The 18,986-nt window shown below is 34.3% G+C and overlaps 1 protein-coding gene across 3 annotated transcripts in view; it reads right to left on the bottom strand.

Moving 5' to 3' along the window:
• LOC143204719 (neurobeachin) overlaps positions 1 to 18,986 on the bottom strand; it is a 520,160-nt gene that overhangs the window by 220,616 nt on the left and 280,558 nt on the right. For 2 of the 3 annotated variants that reach the window (XM_076417457.1, XM_076417456.1), the window contains exons 13-24: positions 18,681 to 18,894; positions 15,095 to 15,347; positions 13,304 to 13,828; positions 10,158 to 10,474; positions 8,606 to 10,100; positions 7,759 to 8,081; positions 7,502 to 7,681; positions 6,147 to 6,290; positions 4,695 to 4,820; positions 4,477 to 4,645; positions 2,914 to 3,038; positions 1,579 to 1,686 (exon numbers count right to left, since the gene is read on the bottom strand). In XM_076417457.1, the coding sequence (XP_076273572.1) occupies positions 1,579 to 1,686; positions 2,914 to 3,038; positions 4,477 to 4,645; positions 4,695 to 4,820; positions 6,147 to 6,290; positions 7,502 to 7,681; positions 7,759 to 8,081; positions 8,606 to 10,100; positions 10,158 to 10,474; positions 13,304 to 13,828; positions 15,095 to 15,347; positions 18,681 to 18,894 (3,979 nt within the window). The remainder of the gene's footprint in view (positions 1 to 1,578; positions 1,687 to 2,913; positions 3,039 to 4,476; positions 4,646 to 4,694; positions 4,821 to 6,146; positions 6,291 to 7,501; positions 7,682 to 7,758; positions 8,082 to 8,605; positions 10,101 to 10,157; positions 10,475 to 13,303; positions 13,829 to 15,094; positions 15,348 to 18,680; positions 18,895 to 18,986) is intronic. The other variant, XM_076417458.1, reaches the window with a different exon arrangement.

Consider the following 18,986-nt stretch of genomic DNA (forward strand, 5'->3'; position numbering starts at 1 on the left):
CAGATGTGCTCAATGGAAGCGAAATTAACATGAGCCCGGTCCTCATTAACTAATCTTAAGTTTAATTGGAGTTTTCTTTTTACAGTTATTCGAAAATGCATGCCAAAAAGAACGTGCATACTATAAACTAAATTATCATTCAAATTTGAGTTATATTATACAAGAATATATCAGGAGAGTGCAATAAATTGTTGAATGAACTTGTCGCACTCTACTTGGATATATTACTTAAATAAAATGCAGCAAAATGACACAAATGCTTATTTTCGTTTATCGAACATAACCAGTCATTTTTATATAAAAATATTTAATATATAGCACCAATAAAATATATAAAATACTAGCGGACCCAACAGTAACGCATTTCGACAATAACAAAAATACTATAAGAAATATTCTTATGACCGAAAAATGTTTAAAATATAAAAGAATCCTGGAACCCTATCGCAACGCCACCTACCGGCTGTGAATCTAAACCACTCTCGAATCATTCAGAATAGGTCCAACAGTTTAGAACTTCAGTGACATACACACAAACAGAAGAATTATATATTTATAAAGGTAATATTCAAATGAAAAACAAGAAAGATATTTACTCTTATTACAACGAAGTAAAATGGCATAGTTTAACAGTAACAGTAGTTGAGGAATAACATAACACAGAGTTGCATTGATGTAAATATGCACATCGAACAAAACTATTCTAAAAGTGACAATACATTTTTCAAACACATCAATTGATAAAACCAGTAATAAGTGCCCAACCAGTAGAATACAACGGTAACATTCATCAAAACTAATCATCAAAAGAAAAAAATCAAAATCTCCATTTAAATTAATAAAAATCGAAATAAACATCTTCAAAATTAATATATCTTGCCTCCAAAAAAGATGTTCATATCTTTTTTTACTTTGATCTCCAAAAGTTGGGGAATGATTAGAAATTGGGAAATAAAACCATCACTAAAGTGTCTAAAAATGTTGGTATATAGTTTTGACATATCGCCTTTTAATAATGATTATTCGATATATTTACCTGATCTAGGACCGTGTAACTTATACTTATTGGAAAAAAATACCAACTATCTAAAATGCCGCTAAAGTTTCAATTAACTAAAAAATCAGGATGATAATTAAGCAGTTCAATCAGAAGAAAATCGCCGGCCAAACTTTGAATAAAAAGTCGTTATGCAAACAGAAACACATGGAAGATCTGTGAAATTCCATAAGAAAATGTTTAAATGAGAATGTCTTCCCAATCACAGTATTAATGAGACATTGTCTCTATTAATAAATAATACAAGAGACTGAAAAAAGATAAGCGTACATTTGAAAAATAACAATACATGTCATTATCAATACTCTCAACTGTCAGTTAATGTAAAAGTGAGGTTAGGACGATTACATTTACGAAATACAAGGAAAAATTGATGCTATATATATGTTGCATAATACATCGAATATTTACTAAATTGTTTTTTTTTTCGAATCAATCACGTCGTAAATCCCATCGTTAATTTCAATAAAATGACTGGCATGTTAGACAGAGAGATGGTTCCGCCCTAGTTGATGCATTACCTTTTTAATAACACGAGCACTGTTACAACCTCGAGCATGCCTTATTCCATCCAAAGTGTAATCTACAGTAAACCCATGTCCCAAAGAGGGCCGTTGCCTAGCGTTTACCTATTTATGAAACGCCGTAACGGCAAAGCAGCAGGTTAGTTGAACGTTAATAACATTCTCAAGTGACGGTAGTGTCCACATCGACATATCCTCGGAAAAACAATACAGAATCGACGGCAACGACAGCCGATGATTCGGTATCTGTCCTTCCGCGTTAAACTGAGTCAAAATATAAATTCAAAAACCACCAGAACAATAGTAAACAAAGCTTTGAATAATTTATAATTTAACCCATGATGTAACACAAAATTTATAACGAAATATGTGGTTAAATCAATGATATAAGTACACGAATGATAATTGTTACGTTAGTAAAATTAAATCGAGCGCGATCAAAGAATCCCATACATCCCAAATTAGACAAAATGGTGCTCACAGCTGCCAAGTGCAATTTAAAATAATCTAAACAAAACCAATTCACTAAACAATTTAACCGTTTTCATATGTACAAAGTACTACTCATGAGATTACTGAATAACAAATAAGCACATTATAAATACAATAGATGGCGTTGCTGAACTAGAAAAACCAAATTTTAAGGTTAGAATATTATATGAAAACAAAAGCACAAAATACAGAGAATATAGAATGGAAATTTAATTAAACATTTTAAATCAATTTTAACGGCACTAAGTAATGCCCTGGTTCACTATCACAGTGATTATATTACACAATTTTGATTATTTAATATTATTTTTCCATCATTTACTGAAAAATTATTGCATTTTAAGCATTTGAAATTAATTATGTATTATATTATAAATAAAATTGTATTTTGGGTTGTAACTTTTATTGCAACTGCAGCCAAAATGATTTGTTTAAATGAAGCCAGAAACCAACAGATTTCTTAAAAAAGCAACAATGTACGAATATTTCATTATTAAAACAGAATATATTTCTAAAAATATGTGATGATAAATTTCAGTTCCTCAGAATCTCTTCTAAATTCTCTTTATTCTGTGAAACAGCACACTTGTCCAAGTTAACATCATCTATAAGTTTTCGGCCATTATATAATCTCACGAGATGTACATCCATAAATTTAGAAATAATCAGTCCAATAATAATTTTAAAAAACACCCAAAATAGTTACTGTATCATATCTATCATCTATATTAATTAGGTTCTCGCTAGCTCTACTTTAGTTAAATGATATCCCTCACAGATGGCTCTGTTATCACTCTCTGTTCTAATCTATCCACACCCACCGTTCACCATCTGACTTACCTTTATTGAAGCAGGGCCGGAATGCAACTCGTTCTCTTGATTCAACGAGTTCGAGTCTTCCATCACGTAAGCAGTGATTACGTCGTAGTCACCGTCTTCTGGATGGTGGTGCATGGATCTTGAAGCTAACGCAAATAAAACAACCACGTGTCAGTTCTCATTATTGTGTTACATGACTGATTGAAGCGGGTATGATCACATGCGTTATATGATAATACACAGGCTGTCCAAAAAGGGGAGTATAATCAAAGGAAACAAATGAATATAGCATGGTTCAAACAACCAATACAAAAGTATGAATAGAACTACTCTGAAATAATAAATGGGTACAAAGAATACATATTTTCATGTTAAGAAGGTATTCTGGCAAGAAGGATATCAAGAAACTGAGATAAAAACCAAAGAAAGCTGAATTTTGAGGCAGTTATTGTTACTAATCATTATATTAATTGAAATTCTGTGATTTTCATTTATGATTCAAAATTACGTGACGATGTCGTCATGGCATATATATTAAAGCGTGTTTTTTATTTAAATAAATGAAAGTTGTCGCAGCAATAGTTTGCTCATGACTTATATTTTTTTGTTTTGTTTTCACAAATGTTTCTAAACATTTTGTTTATATCGACAAATATGTTAAGCCTTTAGACCAGAATACACTCTTAAATACTTAATATGGAAATAATTTCATGACATGTATTATATATGTATATAATTCATCATCAAGGAGGCCATGCAAGTCAAAAAGAGTTAGGTGTATCACCTATGGTTGCTGTACGTTATGCCGTGTGACTCTAACCTGTTTCGATTTTGTCTTAATTAAATATTAATTAATTATATAATTACAAAGAAAAATAGCAGCGCCTAGTCATAAAAATCATTCAAATCTGAGGTTAGGGCCTGTTACTTGAGCTATAATGTTTCGATATATGGGCGATCTAGCGGGTTTCCGGTTGATTCATGATATGTTGTAGGGTAAATGAAATCAAAAATGCACATAAAAATCAAAAAACACATAAAAAAATTCGGTGCAGATGACGTGCTGGGTATAACACAATAAAAAACCAACAGCAAGGGTTTTCAATTTACCTGTTCGACTACCCAACGAATTTCGGTGGTAGCGGTGATCGATTTTATGGTTGTGATAGTGGGAATGATGGTTGTTATTGACGTTATAATGATTGTGTTTGGCATAGGAGTGGTGCCTGTGCCTCATGTAGTTGTGATGAGACACGGCGTTCGGATGGGAACCGGGAAGGAACTGAGGATAGACATGGTGAGACCATTGAGGGAACAGAGGTCGCGCACTCCCTTCTGCATGTGACGGGGAAAAGAAAACAAAACGATTAGATGAAACGTTAGAACGGAACAAGTTTGGTGCATTCTCTTTTCCTTGTGTGATACTGTGCATCAACGTAAAAAAAGAATGCGAGATCCCAAATAATATTAACCTGACAAAGCGAAAAAAACGTTAATATATTTTTTCACGATTTTCCAAATTATGGTGAATGCTCCGCAAATAAAAAACCTATATTTGTTTTAAGGAAAACCAAAACTACTAACCCTGCGGGCTCCCCGAATTGTGAGAAGTACCGTTGCTCCTGACCGGTACCGGACTAGGTGCCCTAATAGAAACGGGGGGCTCTAAAATATCTCGATACTTCGACACCATTAGTACTGATATAAAATAAACAATGGCCAACGACAAGAACTGAGCTTGTTTCGTCTCCTCCTGAAAAATGAATTGTTAAGGGTGTATTTAGTGTAAACTACTGACATGCCTGTATGAACGTTCTCACCACATCTCTATAAATTACAGCCCTCAGACGGTTTACGTCCATGTCCTGCAGAAGCTTCTCCGGATCCTTTACTGGGCTCGACTGGTTAGCCAAATTATCAGCCATATTCTAATAAAATAGTAAAACAATTGCTTTAATTCAAATTTGGAAGGAAATATTTGATAACTAGTACAAACTGGCGAATGCGCGAAATGGTGAAGGTGCACATATAATTTTTTTTTATGTATCTCTAATGAATGTTTTCAAAATTTTGAAACCATATTTATTTTATACTAATGTTGTGACACTATATTAAAAATACGGTTGATTAAGCTTTTTAGCCTAACCACTTCATTTTCATTGTCCAATTGTTTATTTTCAAATGTTACTGATAAAATGGTGAAGGACAATAATTACAATTGATTCGTGTAGTTTCAAATACAAATAAAATGTTTGCTGTAAATGTGCTGTAGCTATATATACGCAATACATTAAAAATCTAATTTATTACGGATTGATCGGGAATAGCAGTCATGAATATTTCATCAGAATTAACTAACGTATATAAATTGAAGTGGATTTAAATTAAAATGAATTTCGATAGCATTAACATACATATCCTACATTATTTATGAATGTATGTAAATAAATGAAGAGGGCATATTGGTGATGAAAGCTTTAGATTTGCATCATATGCCACATTGGCTGAAATATTTCCAATTTAACTGCTTAAAAAAAAGTTTTTATTCATATAGTGTGTTACAATAGTTTTACAAAACATCGTCTATGACTTTTCCTCGTATCGACATTAAATGGAATCGATTCCCTTAGAGCTTAGATATAAAAAACAAATATCTAAAAGACCTACCTGAAGAAGTGAAGGAAAGAAGGAATTTAGGTTTTTATTTTATTGCATTTTGCCTTGGGAAGAAATATCTGTGGTGAAAGTGATTCTTGCCAAAAGGCACTTGTCTTGTCAAACTTAGTATTTTCCGCTTCTTTTTTTCAAGGGTGGTTATAGTAATTTATCTTTCCAAAGTGGTTGAGAATAAAATATTTCATGTACATTCAAAAAATAGAAGTGGTTACTTTAAAATACATTTTTCAGTACACTCAAATGATTGTTACTTTAATTATATGTAAAAGGATCAACATGTCATCAAACTATATACAATTTACAGACCTTTTAAACGGCATCACGTCCATTTAACTAGAGTACAGCGATATATAGTATATATTAGTTAGATTTAAGTTCATCACAAAGAATATAATTTTTAAGTCAGACCGGACAACTTTCAGCCAATGTATTGTAAAAATTGATATAATATTATTTGTGTCTGTTTTGCTTGTGTGCTGTTCATCAGTGACATATATTAAATACACGAGCGTTTCGAACATTAAAGCGCCATAAAAAAATAAAAATAAAAACGAAGCTGTCCTGTATATTACACGTACCTTGGGGGAGTTCTGGACTCCTCTTATGAACGATTGCAAATGCGCCACCTTGTGATTTGAGTTTAAAGTAGCCGGTGCAATTGCATGGTGTGGTCGGCTTCTTTCTTTGCACTCCAGGCAATTTCGTACGGCACACGTGCAAACCTAGTACGCCACACGACAATGACAAGACAGAATCGAAACCGGAACTGCACGAATCCGGCCGGACATTGCCGGCCTGGTTTCGTTTAAGTTCGTCTTTCGTCGTCCCGCGAACGAATGTGTTAATTTCGCTTATTACGGAAACTACGCTGAACAGCTAATTTAAATTTCCTTTTGTCTGACTCTGTCGCGGTAATGTAAGAAGACAGTCAGAAGGAAAATAATAATTCTCGCTCGGTACGTTCGAGCAACGGCAATACAATTATTCGATTTCGCGCGTTCGTTCCCAGGATAACTAAGAAGACAAATGAGGCCTGCATTTGACAGAACTAGAGGTAAATATGTATACCTAGTTCGTGTAATTAGTTTAAAATAAAATTATAGAGTGGCACTACTAACACAATCTTTTGTTAATGGATATTGAGTAAATAGAGAAAAGAAATATATCTAATATACTAGAATTAAGTAGTCATTTTGTATAATTGTCTTAAATAACTAGAAAAAATTACAGTTAAAGTTAATATTGTAGAACATTTAAATTATTGATTAAAAAAAAACAAAAGCATATAATTACATGCCCATAAAAAATATATTTTATAAAAAATATCGTTTTTGTTTGATGACTTTTTATCAGTAAATATGTAGATATACAAGGTGTCTTAAAAGAAAGTGTACATTTAGTTGATTGAATTTAATTGATTATTGATTATTAAAACAGAATTTAGAAAATTATTTTTTAATATGATGGTAATTTCTTGTACTGACATAGAAATGAGGCATATGGTGATTTCTTTTCTTGGTTACTTTCAAAATTCCTTTTGAGACCCTTTATATAAGCAATGCTTTTATCTTTATTGTTAAAATTGATTAAAATTGCCAATATTTAAAATTTTGCATTTTATTTTGAAGAGATTACCACTTTTATTACTTGTCACACCAAATTAAATGATCTCTGGATTTTCTATTTATCTTAGGTCTCATTGGTCTTCCTAATTCATGCTTAAAAATATCAAAAAAAAAATACAACAAAAGCTCTGTTTGCATAAATGAAACATTAAAGTTATTCATATCGTTAAAAAAAAAGAAATAGAAAAACACTTAATATTTACATGGTCTGAAACACGACAAATTGTGATTAGCTGGTGGAGATTTTACATAGAGCAAAATTTACAATTTCGATTTAAATCTATTTAAAAGAACGAGAGGTTCCTTACTAATCTCAGGCATTGTCTCAGTATACCACCACTGGACATGTTTTTCTCGGCTTCCAGCTCGCCGAAGTTCAGGGAACTGGCGAAAATGAGTACGTCGGCCATGTTAACTAATCTCTGCAAGAAACTGACGGCTACTTCTATGGGCATTCCTTGAGTAGGTTCAATAACATCAAGTTCGCTCTAAAAATCAACGAAAATTAGCTCAGCTTCACTATTTTACACTATTTTCGATGGAAAAGGACGGTCAATCAACTTACATTTGGTGAGGTAGCTGAAGCTAATAATGGTAACAATCCACCACAGGCAATGATTAAATTATCAACAAGTTGCGATATCAGGTGAACGGTATTAACGACAAAGATTGCGTTCTCGCTGCTGTTGACGAAGTCCAGCACGGACTTCGTCGAGTGGCTCCTCCAGACCTGGATATCGGTTTCGAGGGAGAACAGCACGTCCGACAGCAGTCGCTGATGGATGTAGGACCACTTGAACTCCGGTATCCTGAAGGGAGGTCGCGTGGGGCCCGGGCTGAACATCGGCCGCGCCGAAGACGATTCCGATTTCTGATTTTTGGGTTCTACTAAGAAAATGTGATGATTTAGTTCTAACAAGATAATTATTTTGTGTCTAGGTAACATGTAATAAGTCTAATATGTTACACATATCCGAAACAGAAGTTTTTACAGTTTTGCAGGAGGTAAAATGATATCGCACAGCGAGCAATAATCATTCAAAATATCTTAACGAAAATATTACTAATATATATACTTGAGACTAATGAGCTTCATGAATATTGAAAATTGGAATAACATTATTCAGATACTATTATGGTATAATACTGATGATGTGTATAGTGATAAAGAAGATCTATTCAAAGATTTCATGTAAAAAGAAGATATCTAATGTGAGTCGTCTCTGATTGATTTTGAGTCGATTCTGATTTAGAGCCTTCCTAAAATGTTAAAACTTGCTATCTACTAACATAGTAAAGAACAAAATAATAATTTGAATGAAATTACGTAGAAAATAAAATAAAGGTAGATTAATTTGTGTGAAACAAATAAATTAGGTAAATTTTAATCATTAAATATCAAGAATTCTCACCAAACTGATTGGAGTCCACTTGGGTAGATATCGAGGCGCTTCTCGGTCTTCTTTGAGGCGAAGCTTGAGGCACGTGTGAATTACTGCTAAGGTCTTCCGTCTGCGACTCTATGTGGTTTGATGGGAGACTAATTCTCCTGCGAGCTTCGGGCTGAGGCACTTCGTTCCCCTCAGGAGTAACAACATCCTCTTTAGAGCTAACGGTATCAACAATGTCCGCTGAGGTATTAGTAGTAGTAGAATAGCTAGGATCACAGTATTGCGAAATCGTTGGTATTTTTTCAACGGCAGGCACTTGTTCCTCCGTGGTGGTAGTGCCCTCGAGTGGAGTTTTAGAATCACCATTATCACTGACTGGAACGTTTGTCTCATCTAGACTAGAATTGGTTTTCATGGACGGCTCTATTTCTACGGACACAGCACTATTTTCAACAATTGGCACAGCATTAGAATTATTAATTGCAAGTTCGTTATCACTAGGGTTTTGCTTATCACTAACATCACTCGGTCCCCTCGCCTCGTCCCGCGCCACCTCCGCGGTTTGAACGCCCGACTCACCACCCTCGACGTCCTCGTCGATAGTTTTCGTATCCTCGGCGGATTTCTCGCTCGACTCCTTCGTCTCCGAATCCGCGTCCTTCTTCTCCACGATCTCTTCGGTCGGTGTGAGGTATCGTTCCGATTCGCTATCAATAACCTCCTTCTCATTTCCCACGCTCTTCACCGGACTGACGGGTATAACGTCCTCCTTTATCAAGCTCTTCTCCGCGTTCTTCGCATTGAGCTCGGTCTCAATGTTCGACTCCATGTTGGATCCGTCCCCAGCGGATTTCTCGACGATCTCCATGATCTCCTTGTCGTCGCGAGCTTCAATCATCTCGTTAGTTTCCACATCCGTGCGGATGATCTCGCTTTGCTTCTCCAGCAATTTCTCGGACTTGGACAGGATCTCCTGCACGATCTCCTCGATGATCTCGGTCTTCTGCTGGTCCTCGATCTTCGCCGGGCTGCCGAAGCTGGTGCTGCTGCCCGTGTGCACCCCGTTACAGATGGGCGAGCCGACCGAGTGGTCCTCTTCGATCTGGGACTTCAGCGGGGAGTCCTGCGAAAATGGCGACTCCTTGCCGATCTTGTGATCGCTGAACAGGTCGCTGGTCCGCGAGTCCAGGGAGACGGCCTCGCTGTCGTCGTGCTTAGCAATGTAGGACACGGGGCTGCCCTCGGAGATGGTCGAGTTGTAGTCGCAGCTGCAGACCTGCTCGCTCTTGTCGTTCTCGTTCATCTCGATCTCGGTGATGACCGGGCGGCTGCTGTGCCACGAGTCCTCCGCGGAGTGGCATCCGTTGTGGACGTTCTGAGACTGGCCGTGCCAGCCCGAGATGGTGCTGATGGGGTGCTGCTGTCTCAGGAGGGGGTCAGTGATCTGGTCTGCCCGGTGTCTCTCGTAGTGCTCGTAGACTTGGGAAAATTGAAGTTTGAATTCTTCATAGGAAACCTGAAATTGAATAACGTCAAGCTGTCATCCTCGAAAGGAATTATAATCAGAAATTACCTTGGAGTGGACTATGGCCAGAGTGTCCACCCACACCCTCCAACCTCCATACTCGTACTTGATAGCATGGTGTAACAGCATCCTGAACAAAGCATACACCATGTCAGATAACTTCTGTTCTTCCGTATTCTGAGGGTGGATGTAAGCCATGGCTATGAGCCACTCTTGCCACACCGACATCTGCAACACCGTTCTTCTATTCTCCCTGTTATTGTTGCATAGCAAAGTCATATCGGACAAGAATAGTTTCTTCACCTCCAGCAGTTGCTCCGTTTGTTTGGACTGACGAATGAGGGTGGCCACAACTTTGAGCACCACTAAAAATAAAATGGTTAACCTAGAAACAACCGTGAAATATACAGGGGACGGACCAAATAATACGAACACTTAACTTATACGCAATATTTATTTATAAATAAGGTATTGAGCTGCCATTTGCTTTTAAAACAGCTGCAATTCTTCGTTTGTTGTTGGATGATATTGGAGATAAAAATCTACTTCTCACTCTCTGCTCTAAGACTTTCCAGAGAAGGTATTTGATGATATTCTGATGGTCTTCAAACCAAGAATGAACCTTTCTGATCCTGTGTAAGGGAGAATTATTATTTTGGAATGTGCCAGTCACAGTAAGAAGTTCTTCATTGAGGTTGTCAAGATATTCAATCGTAGTAAGTAATCCCACCAATGATGCGAGTGACAGGACCAGATGAACACCATGATATTCACGCCCAAACCATAACGGAACCGAGCTTGATTGCAGGAAACAATGTAAATGATGGTTCATTTTGTGATCTTCCAGGTGTTCAGGTTTTATGATCGTTGAATCACTTCTTTCGCAGTTTAGTGTTGGCTTCCGTTGCAAAGTGTTTCGAAATCGCAGCCCTTTCTTGAATGTTAGCTTTGTGAAGCTTTCGCAGTACTTTTTTTGTCGAAACGAAATTTATCTAACCACTTATTTTTAATGTTCGTCGGTTTCTGTCAATTTTGGGCTTCGAATATTATTTCTCTTTGCTGATATGTTTTCTCAAGTTTTGTATATGCGGTTATTATTGTGTATACTGTAATGAAAGGATAAACAATATCGCTTGTTTTAAGCATCGTAAAAGAAAGAGTATAATACACTGAAATATAACCCACAAGACTGGGTATATATACTGCTCAATTATCATTAGCGTTGGGAACAATCGACTAACTACTACTAGTAATTGACTACTTTTTACTATTGACTGTTTTAGTCGTGTACATTCAGTTACTATTTTCGAACTAATTAGTTTCATTCGACTGATTTTTAACTTTCTGGATTTGTCGTTATAGTCGCGATCCTGAAAATAATGCGCTTAGATAGATTTATATGTAATATATATGGTTTTATATTTTGTTTGTAGTACGATTGTATATAACAATATATTATACAATAATGTAGCAGTATTTTAGAACTCAATTTTTCAAGATTATTTAGTAATGTAATAAGATAAAAAGAACAACATTTTAGTTGAAAATAGAAAAATAATTTTGACTACATTCATGTTAGCAACTATTGTTTTTTTCTTTTTGATTAATTATTTCGATCTTGTAAGTCTCTCGATGTTTTGTCAAGCCTATTCAATTTTAACACTTTGTTCATTCAAATTTCAATGAATAATAATATTCTCAATATCAAAATATTCCTTATTAACGATAAATCAAATTATTACCGTATTTAAAACGAGTGCTAAGGCTAAATACTGGATAAAGATTGACTGAGAGAGAAATATTTAGTGGTCATTCTTCATTAATATATTACAGAAAGTTCGAAAAGAAATATGTACATCTTCCTCTTGCTTATGGAATGGTTGAAAAAAAAAATTAGTAAATAGTACATGTTGGAATGAAATAGAAACAAACTAATTGAAATAGAAACAAACTAATTGAAATAGAAACAAACTAATAGAAATAGAAACAAACTAATTACTTTTATTGTATTACTAGCGACCCGCCCCGGCTTCGCACGGGTGCAATGCTGATACTAAATTAAATACACTACAGAAAAAATATGAACGTTGTATATAAAAACATAGCGGCCCGCTCCGACTTTGCACGGGCATAAAATATATATGCCTATGTCACTCAATGAAAAGATGATTAAAATCGATCCAGTATTTTTGGTTCATTCATTACTGCCCTTGGCCTGCACGCATTAAATTTGGAGTAAAACAATTCCTCTTCCCTTATACTTACTATGAAGATTTCCTGCTATCTTTGGAATATCTAAATTCATACAATTTTTATTAAATTATACATTTTTAAACGCAAATTTTAAATTTGTAATATCTCCGAAAATATTTGTTTAATTTACATGCTGTAAGGAACCATATTGATCTATATTAATTGCACACTGTATTTAAGGTACTTAATTCGATAAGGATTAATGCCGTATTGCTTAAAATAGCTTCGTAAATAAGACATTTTCTCACGTAAAAAGAAAACAATAAAAATGGTTAATGTGGGTTATCCCTAAAAGATAAACATACCATCGCGGACTTTTTTGTAGATCTTTTTATGGTGTACAATACCGTAGTACATTAATTTGATCTAACTCGTAGGGTTAGGCAGCGTTTTTGCTAATTGCTAAATAAGCTTAAAAAAATAGGTTAATTTACGACATCACGTTAGAAACCTCTAAAATTAGCAATGTTGCCTTAGTATATTATGCATGTATTATACATATAAACCTTCCTCTTGAATCACTCTATCTATTGAAAAAAAACCGCATCAAAATCCGTTGCGTAGTTTTAAAGATTTAAGCGCACATAGGGATATAGGGACAGAAAAGGCGACTTTGTTTTATACTATGTAGTGATGTCATTGTTATTTTCTGAATATTAAAATACGGTTAAATATATTTGGATCATAATTCCATTCCTTTTTAAACACTGCCACTTCCCAATTTAAAATTATTTAAAATTAATTGATCTCACACAGCACGGATAATCACATAAGTATATTTGCATTTTCCTTTCTCAAAATTACTATGTTGAGTCGCTATTTTCGGTTGATAGTTCCCAACGCTAAGTATTATATACGTGGAAACAATGTTACCTACACAACAAGACGTACTATAATGCATGGTGCTCATATTATTTTGTCCATTACCTGTATATACTTACTAGGATTTTCCAGTCTAAAGTGGGATTCCGGTTCAGGATGCCTGGTGTAGAGAATCTGCTGACTTATATGCTCCGTCATGATCTCGTACAAGACATTGTAAGTAGACAAGGACAGAGACTCCTCGTTCAACAGTAACCGGTCCGCCAGAAGAGTGTACAGGTTATAAGGACTCATGACGTCGTACTTTCTCTTGTGAGTGCTCCTGCTAAGAAAAAATCCCAACAATTTAAGTGCCTGCAGTCGTATCAGTTGGCTCTCCGAGGCCAGAAGCTTGAATATGGTGCGGACGCCGTGTTTCGCATCGAAAGCCGGCACCATGCAGGATGGATGCTCGGACATCAGGGATATTAGCATTTGCAGGACGTCGTGCAAATTCTCGTCCTCGTGTATTGTCGTCAGGTAGTTTAGTATGCTCTGCAGCTCGTCATCCTTGACGCCGTTCCCGATCATGATTAGCTGCTTGAGGAACAGGAGAATGTAGGCTCTGATTGCCAGGATGTCCTTTTGCGCGGGCCTGGGACCGTCTGTAAATTAATTAATTCGATATTAAGCTCGTAATGGTCAATAATAAAATTTGTTTAATTTGTGGAAGATTTCTAATTATTAATACAACTTTCTAAGCTAGTAAAAATATTGTTAAATAATCATTGAGCATATAACAAAGGAAAGAACTGAAATTAAATGACAAAAAATGTTTTGGGTTTTTGAAAAAAAATTAAATTATCCGCTCATAATAAGTTGCTGCTATACAAGCAGATACTAAAACCTATATGGATCTATATGTTCGGCGAGAAGTAACATCAATATAATAAAAGTATTTCAGAATAAAGTCCTGAGAAGTATTGTGGATGCACCCAGATACAGCAGAAACAATTACTTACACCGAGACCTTCGGATTCCTACTATTATAGAGGAAATTATGAAATTCGCAACTAGACATGAAGAAAAATTCCGCTCCCATGTAAACACTGAAGTACTGCAACTCTTAGGACGTAGGATCAACAGAATCATACAATCTGATTTTGTATAGTTATGTAGTGAAGTGTATTAAATGGCAAAAACACTAAAAAGTCTTACTAACTCTTATTTAATCAGAGACTAAGTAAGACCAAATGGGTCTTCCTAGATAAGTACACAGATTTAGGTCACTATAGAGACAAATTAAAAGTTATTAGTCGGCAACGACTAGTAATTATATATTAATAAATAAAAGAATTATTCTAGAAAAGCGTGCATGACATATTTGTTTAACTAATTTTTAATGTATGGGTTACTTGTACCTAAAGTGAACTTAGATACAGTTGGGAAGTAGCATCTTGTAGAACCCAAAAATGTCCCAAGAAAAAAAGCAACAGGATGTTCGAACAAAACAATGACATGATGAAATAACGTCAATTATTAATGATGTTTTCGCCACCCATGCTTTGTTACATATTCCAAAACTCGAGAAAATCTACAGTGAAATACACAGAATTTCCAAAAAAAAAAAACACGAAAATTAATTCACAGTCCTCCTAAAAATCGGCTGTTCTATTATACATGACAGTTTTGATTAGGCAACTTCGGTACGGACGAAGTTCGTAGTTTGTAGCGAACAAATTTCGTTTCTATAATTAATAAATACAAGTTGGATAATAGCGAAAACACGCTCTCATATTTAATTAAGTGTATTTGACGTAAGGGACAGGGGAAAATTAATTAACACGTATGTATTTAACAGAGTAAGCCTAATAAATTAATTGAAAACTATACGCGGGGATAGTTTTAGAAAAACAGGTTTAGTTACTTACCGAGTCCTTTCGGCAGGATGCCACTTTTCGATCGTGGATTCACCACCCAGTAGTAGTACTTCAGCGTGTGTACTGTCTGAAGAACGGTCGACACTCTTCGTACGTTGGAGTAAATCTGAGTATCGGACAAGAATTCCGTCGCCAAGTAGGAGTACAGTCGTGTCTGAACAGCCGCTGGTGTGTAAATCCATAGAGCGGGATTGAATAACACGTGATCTAGCAGCTGCCACGTTAAAAATGAAAAGTAAAATAACTATATCAAACTTACTTACGCTGCTCCCCGTACTTACCCATTCATATTTCGTTATTTTACAACTTTCTATTAGCATTTACATAGAGTCTGATTGAAATGAAAGTAATTTAAATGATGTACCAAAAAACCGAGCAAAATGTCATTCAATTTTATCAAACAATATTCAAAATGCTCAAAAACTTTAATACATTTTAATATATTATAGGTTTTAAAGTAATAGAAGCTATGTACTTCAATAAGGTTAAGGTATACAATGTTACTTCATTATATTATTTTCATAAAGAACAGTTAAGGTGAAATATAGACACAATTGTGTGCCAAATCAAAGAAACCAAAGAATTATATTAGCTTGATTAAACATTCATTCGTATTGCATAGAAAAGCATAGTTAAAACAAATTAATATTAAAAAGAATGGCCAATCATAGTTTATACAATTATGAAACAAAACAAAGACTCAAAAAATATTTTAATGTTATATATGGTGAACAGTGACCCAAAAAAGTAACATTATATTAATTAATGTATAAAAAATGGCAATATGGTCAGTAAAATACCTCATGTCCTAAAATGTAATTAAAATATATTGATATTTTGGTGTTATAAAGAATAGTGCTTCATAGCTTAAATAAATATGAGTTACAAAAAGCAAATCACTGTGTATGATAAAAACTGGTAAAGGGTGGATATAAGGGCATTGTTAACAGTTGTTTATATGTTATCACATATTATATGTTATAAATTTCACAGAAAAAATAGTTAAAACTAATTACTGTTGAAAATAATGGTAAATTATTGTCCAAATAATTATACAAAAAGCAAACGGTCAAAAGTTTTAATGTCTAAATAGAGAAAAGTGATTTAAACAATTATAGACTGTAACAAAGAATAAGTACAAATTAATCATGTTAATCAGTTCAGAAATACCCTGTAAAGAATGGTAAAAGGTCAAATAAGTTACATTTCAGAGTTCATGGAGTCGAGAAACAAAGATTACGTCAAAAAATTAACATAGGTCTGATAACTATTGGCAAAGTGGAGTAAAATCAAATCTTAAAAATTTGGTTAAAATATATTAATATTTTGGTTTGATAATGAATAGTGACTCATAGCTTAAATAATTATGAACGGCAAAAAGCAAAGCTATTTTAATTACTATGGATTATGGAAAAAAGTATCGTGTTAATAAGTTCAGAGCTATAATTTAACAAATGCAAATAATATTCATAAATAGGTCACAAATAACTTATATTACATAAGAATATTAGTTAAATGAACTTTTATATTAATTATATAATAAATGGTGAATCATAATTCTGAAAATTATGAATAAAACCAATAGTGATTAAATAATGGAGATACGAAAATAAGAACGGTTAACGATTGCTTAAAAAACTATGATAAGTGCGAAAAGAATTAGAAAAACAAACCCAATAGTTCTATAATAAAGCATGTACTATATTTATCAAAATATATATTTTTATTGCTGATATTTTTTTGTAAAGCATAAAGTAAAATATAAAGTCTCCTAAAGATATTGAGCACTCTAACTTTATTTGAGCCGTTATAATCTCGCCGGTTTTCCAGTACGTCTTAAATGTTTTTAAGACAAAAACAAAATGGGGAATCACAAAATTCAAGCTATGCACAGGCAGAGGCTCCGTATTCTTAAACGACATGCTTGGATAAGTACAGGGGGGTTAGATTAGATTACACTTTCGGTCCAAACAATGGAAACCGACTCGCTAAGAAATCGTCCCGGACGAAACTGGAACTGGTAAAAATTAACTGAGAGAGCAGAAACAGCAGGTAAAAGTTAGCAACACGAGAAACAGGATGAAAAGTTATCGACAATAACGGGACGCGTAGATTTAGTCGCATGCAGTTCGTGCGGTAGTTTAGCAGATGCCACTTGCATGCACAATATGTAAAGATGCCGTCTTCTGGTTGTAATGGGGTGTCGAGCCCCGCTTCGTCAGCCAATCTGCGACGTTGCTCCGTTGTTTTGATGGTTCGAAACTTTATCCGGACGATTTGCCGACACATTTTGTACGGCATCCCGGCATATCTCATAGTTTTTACAGAGAAACATAACGTTGGAATTTTATTGTTGCTTGTAATTATCACATATACAATTACTATATATGCTATCAAAAAGTTTGACATATTATTTCCGTTGCGTTTTTTTATATTTAAAGCATAGAATATTATATAGAGGTTTAAATTAAATAGGCGAAACGGAGGAAAAGTCTTGCGTGGTCCCACTAATGTAGACACTGGACCAGTTTTTTGGTTGGTTCGTTTTAATTGTCCCACATTATTATAACGCGATTGTTTGTTTCATTTCGTTTATGACGCCATTTTTTATGTTCCTGACGTAGAGTACGTTCAGCATTTTTGTGACTTAATTATAATCACTACTATTTGATATAATGATTATAATGAATCTTCAGTCTTCACTGTTGTGTATCCAGTGTATGTGTCGAAATAAAAAAGGGACGATGTTTTCCTTGGAAAAAAACATTCAATCTTCAACAAGTATGTTAAAAAAATACAATAACACTAAATAAAATAATACAATTCGTAGACCAACAAATTGAGAATGATTTTATAGACGAGATAGTATCTCATGATTGTTTTATTATATTCTTAATGGATATTTAAGTTGTCTTTCTAACTCCTCGATTTTACCATAATAAAGGCACAGCAGTAATTTTAATATATATCATACATTTCATTTTTTGTTGCTGTCCTTTGAAGTATTATTACTTTCAGGTACGTTTTCTCTATCCTGACGTATATCACACAATTTAACAGTTTTAATTATCCCTTCTACAATTTTCACAATAATTTTGTAAAAATAATTATAAACTTGTCCCAATCCATTTTTGTGCCGAACAAGTATTGACTCTACTTTCAGTATGAAGGAACTAAAGGTTAAGAACTTTAATACATCTTATTATTTAAATTGAGAGAACTAAAGAAATACGAAAAATAGAAAAAGCACAGACAATTTTGATTGTATTTGCCAGGAGATATGTCATGTTCTCAGTTAGGTTGTAGCTTTTTATATTTAAATGTAATTATTTTTTATTTAAATTTATATTTCATTGTTCTCGCATCATATTCAATACCTGCAGCACATCAATGGTTTGTGGATTGTAGGATTAATAGAGAACAAACCTGATATTATTATATACTGAGAAATGAATTGAATGATTGTTACGAATTAAGAAGAAAACTATGAGATATACCGATTGATGTGTACAGAAAATCACCGCATAGCGCTTAATGGAAAGCATATCTGACGATACTTACAAAGCTAAATCATTACCTGTTTTAGGAGTAATTCGCTATTGGCGCTCAAACACGTCACCAGGTACTTGGTGAGACTGAGAAACGAGCCCAACACTTCGGTGGTTAAGTGGTCCCTCGACGATCTTTGTAGCATGAAGCTGATGACCAGGAAACCACGGTTTTGGATCATGTGTTGTTGAACTGTCTGAGATGACTCGACTAATTCGCAAATGAAGCCTAATAGCTTAGAACTACAATACAAAGGCGAGAAAAACGATTACGAACAATTTATTATTAATGTAAAATAAATGCTGGTTGAAAATTATTTTAAAATACATTATGC

This window comes from Rhynchophorus ferrugineus, unplaced genomic scaffold (genome assembly GCF_030347505.1).
Source record: "Rhynchophorus ferrugineus isolate W39M unplaced genomic scaffold, kcgeb_rfMv2 rfM11, whole genome shotgun sequence".
Lineage (NCBI taxonomy): Eukaryota > Metazoa > Arthropoda > Insecta > Coleoptera > Curculionidae > Rhynchophorus > Rhynchophorus ferrugineus.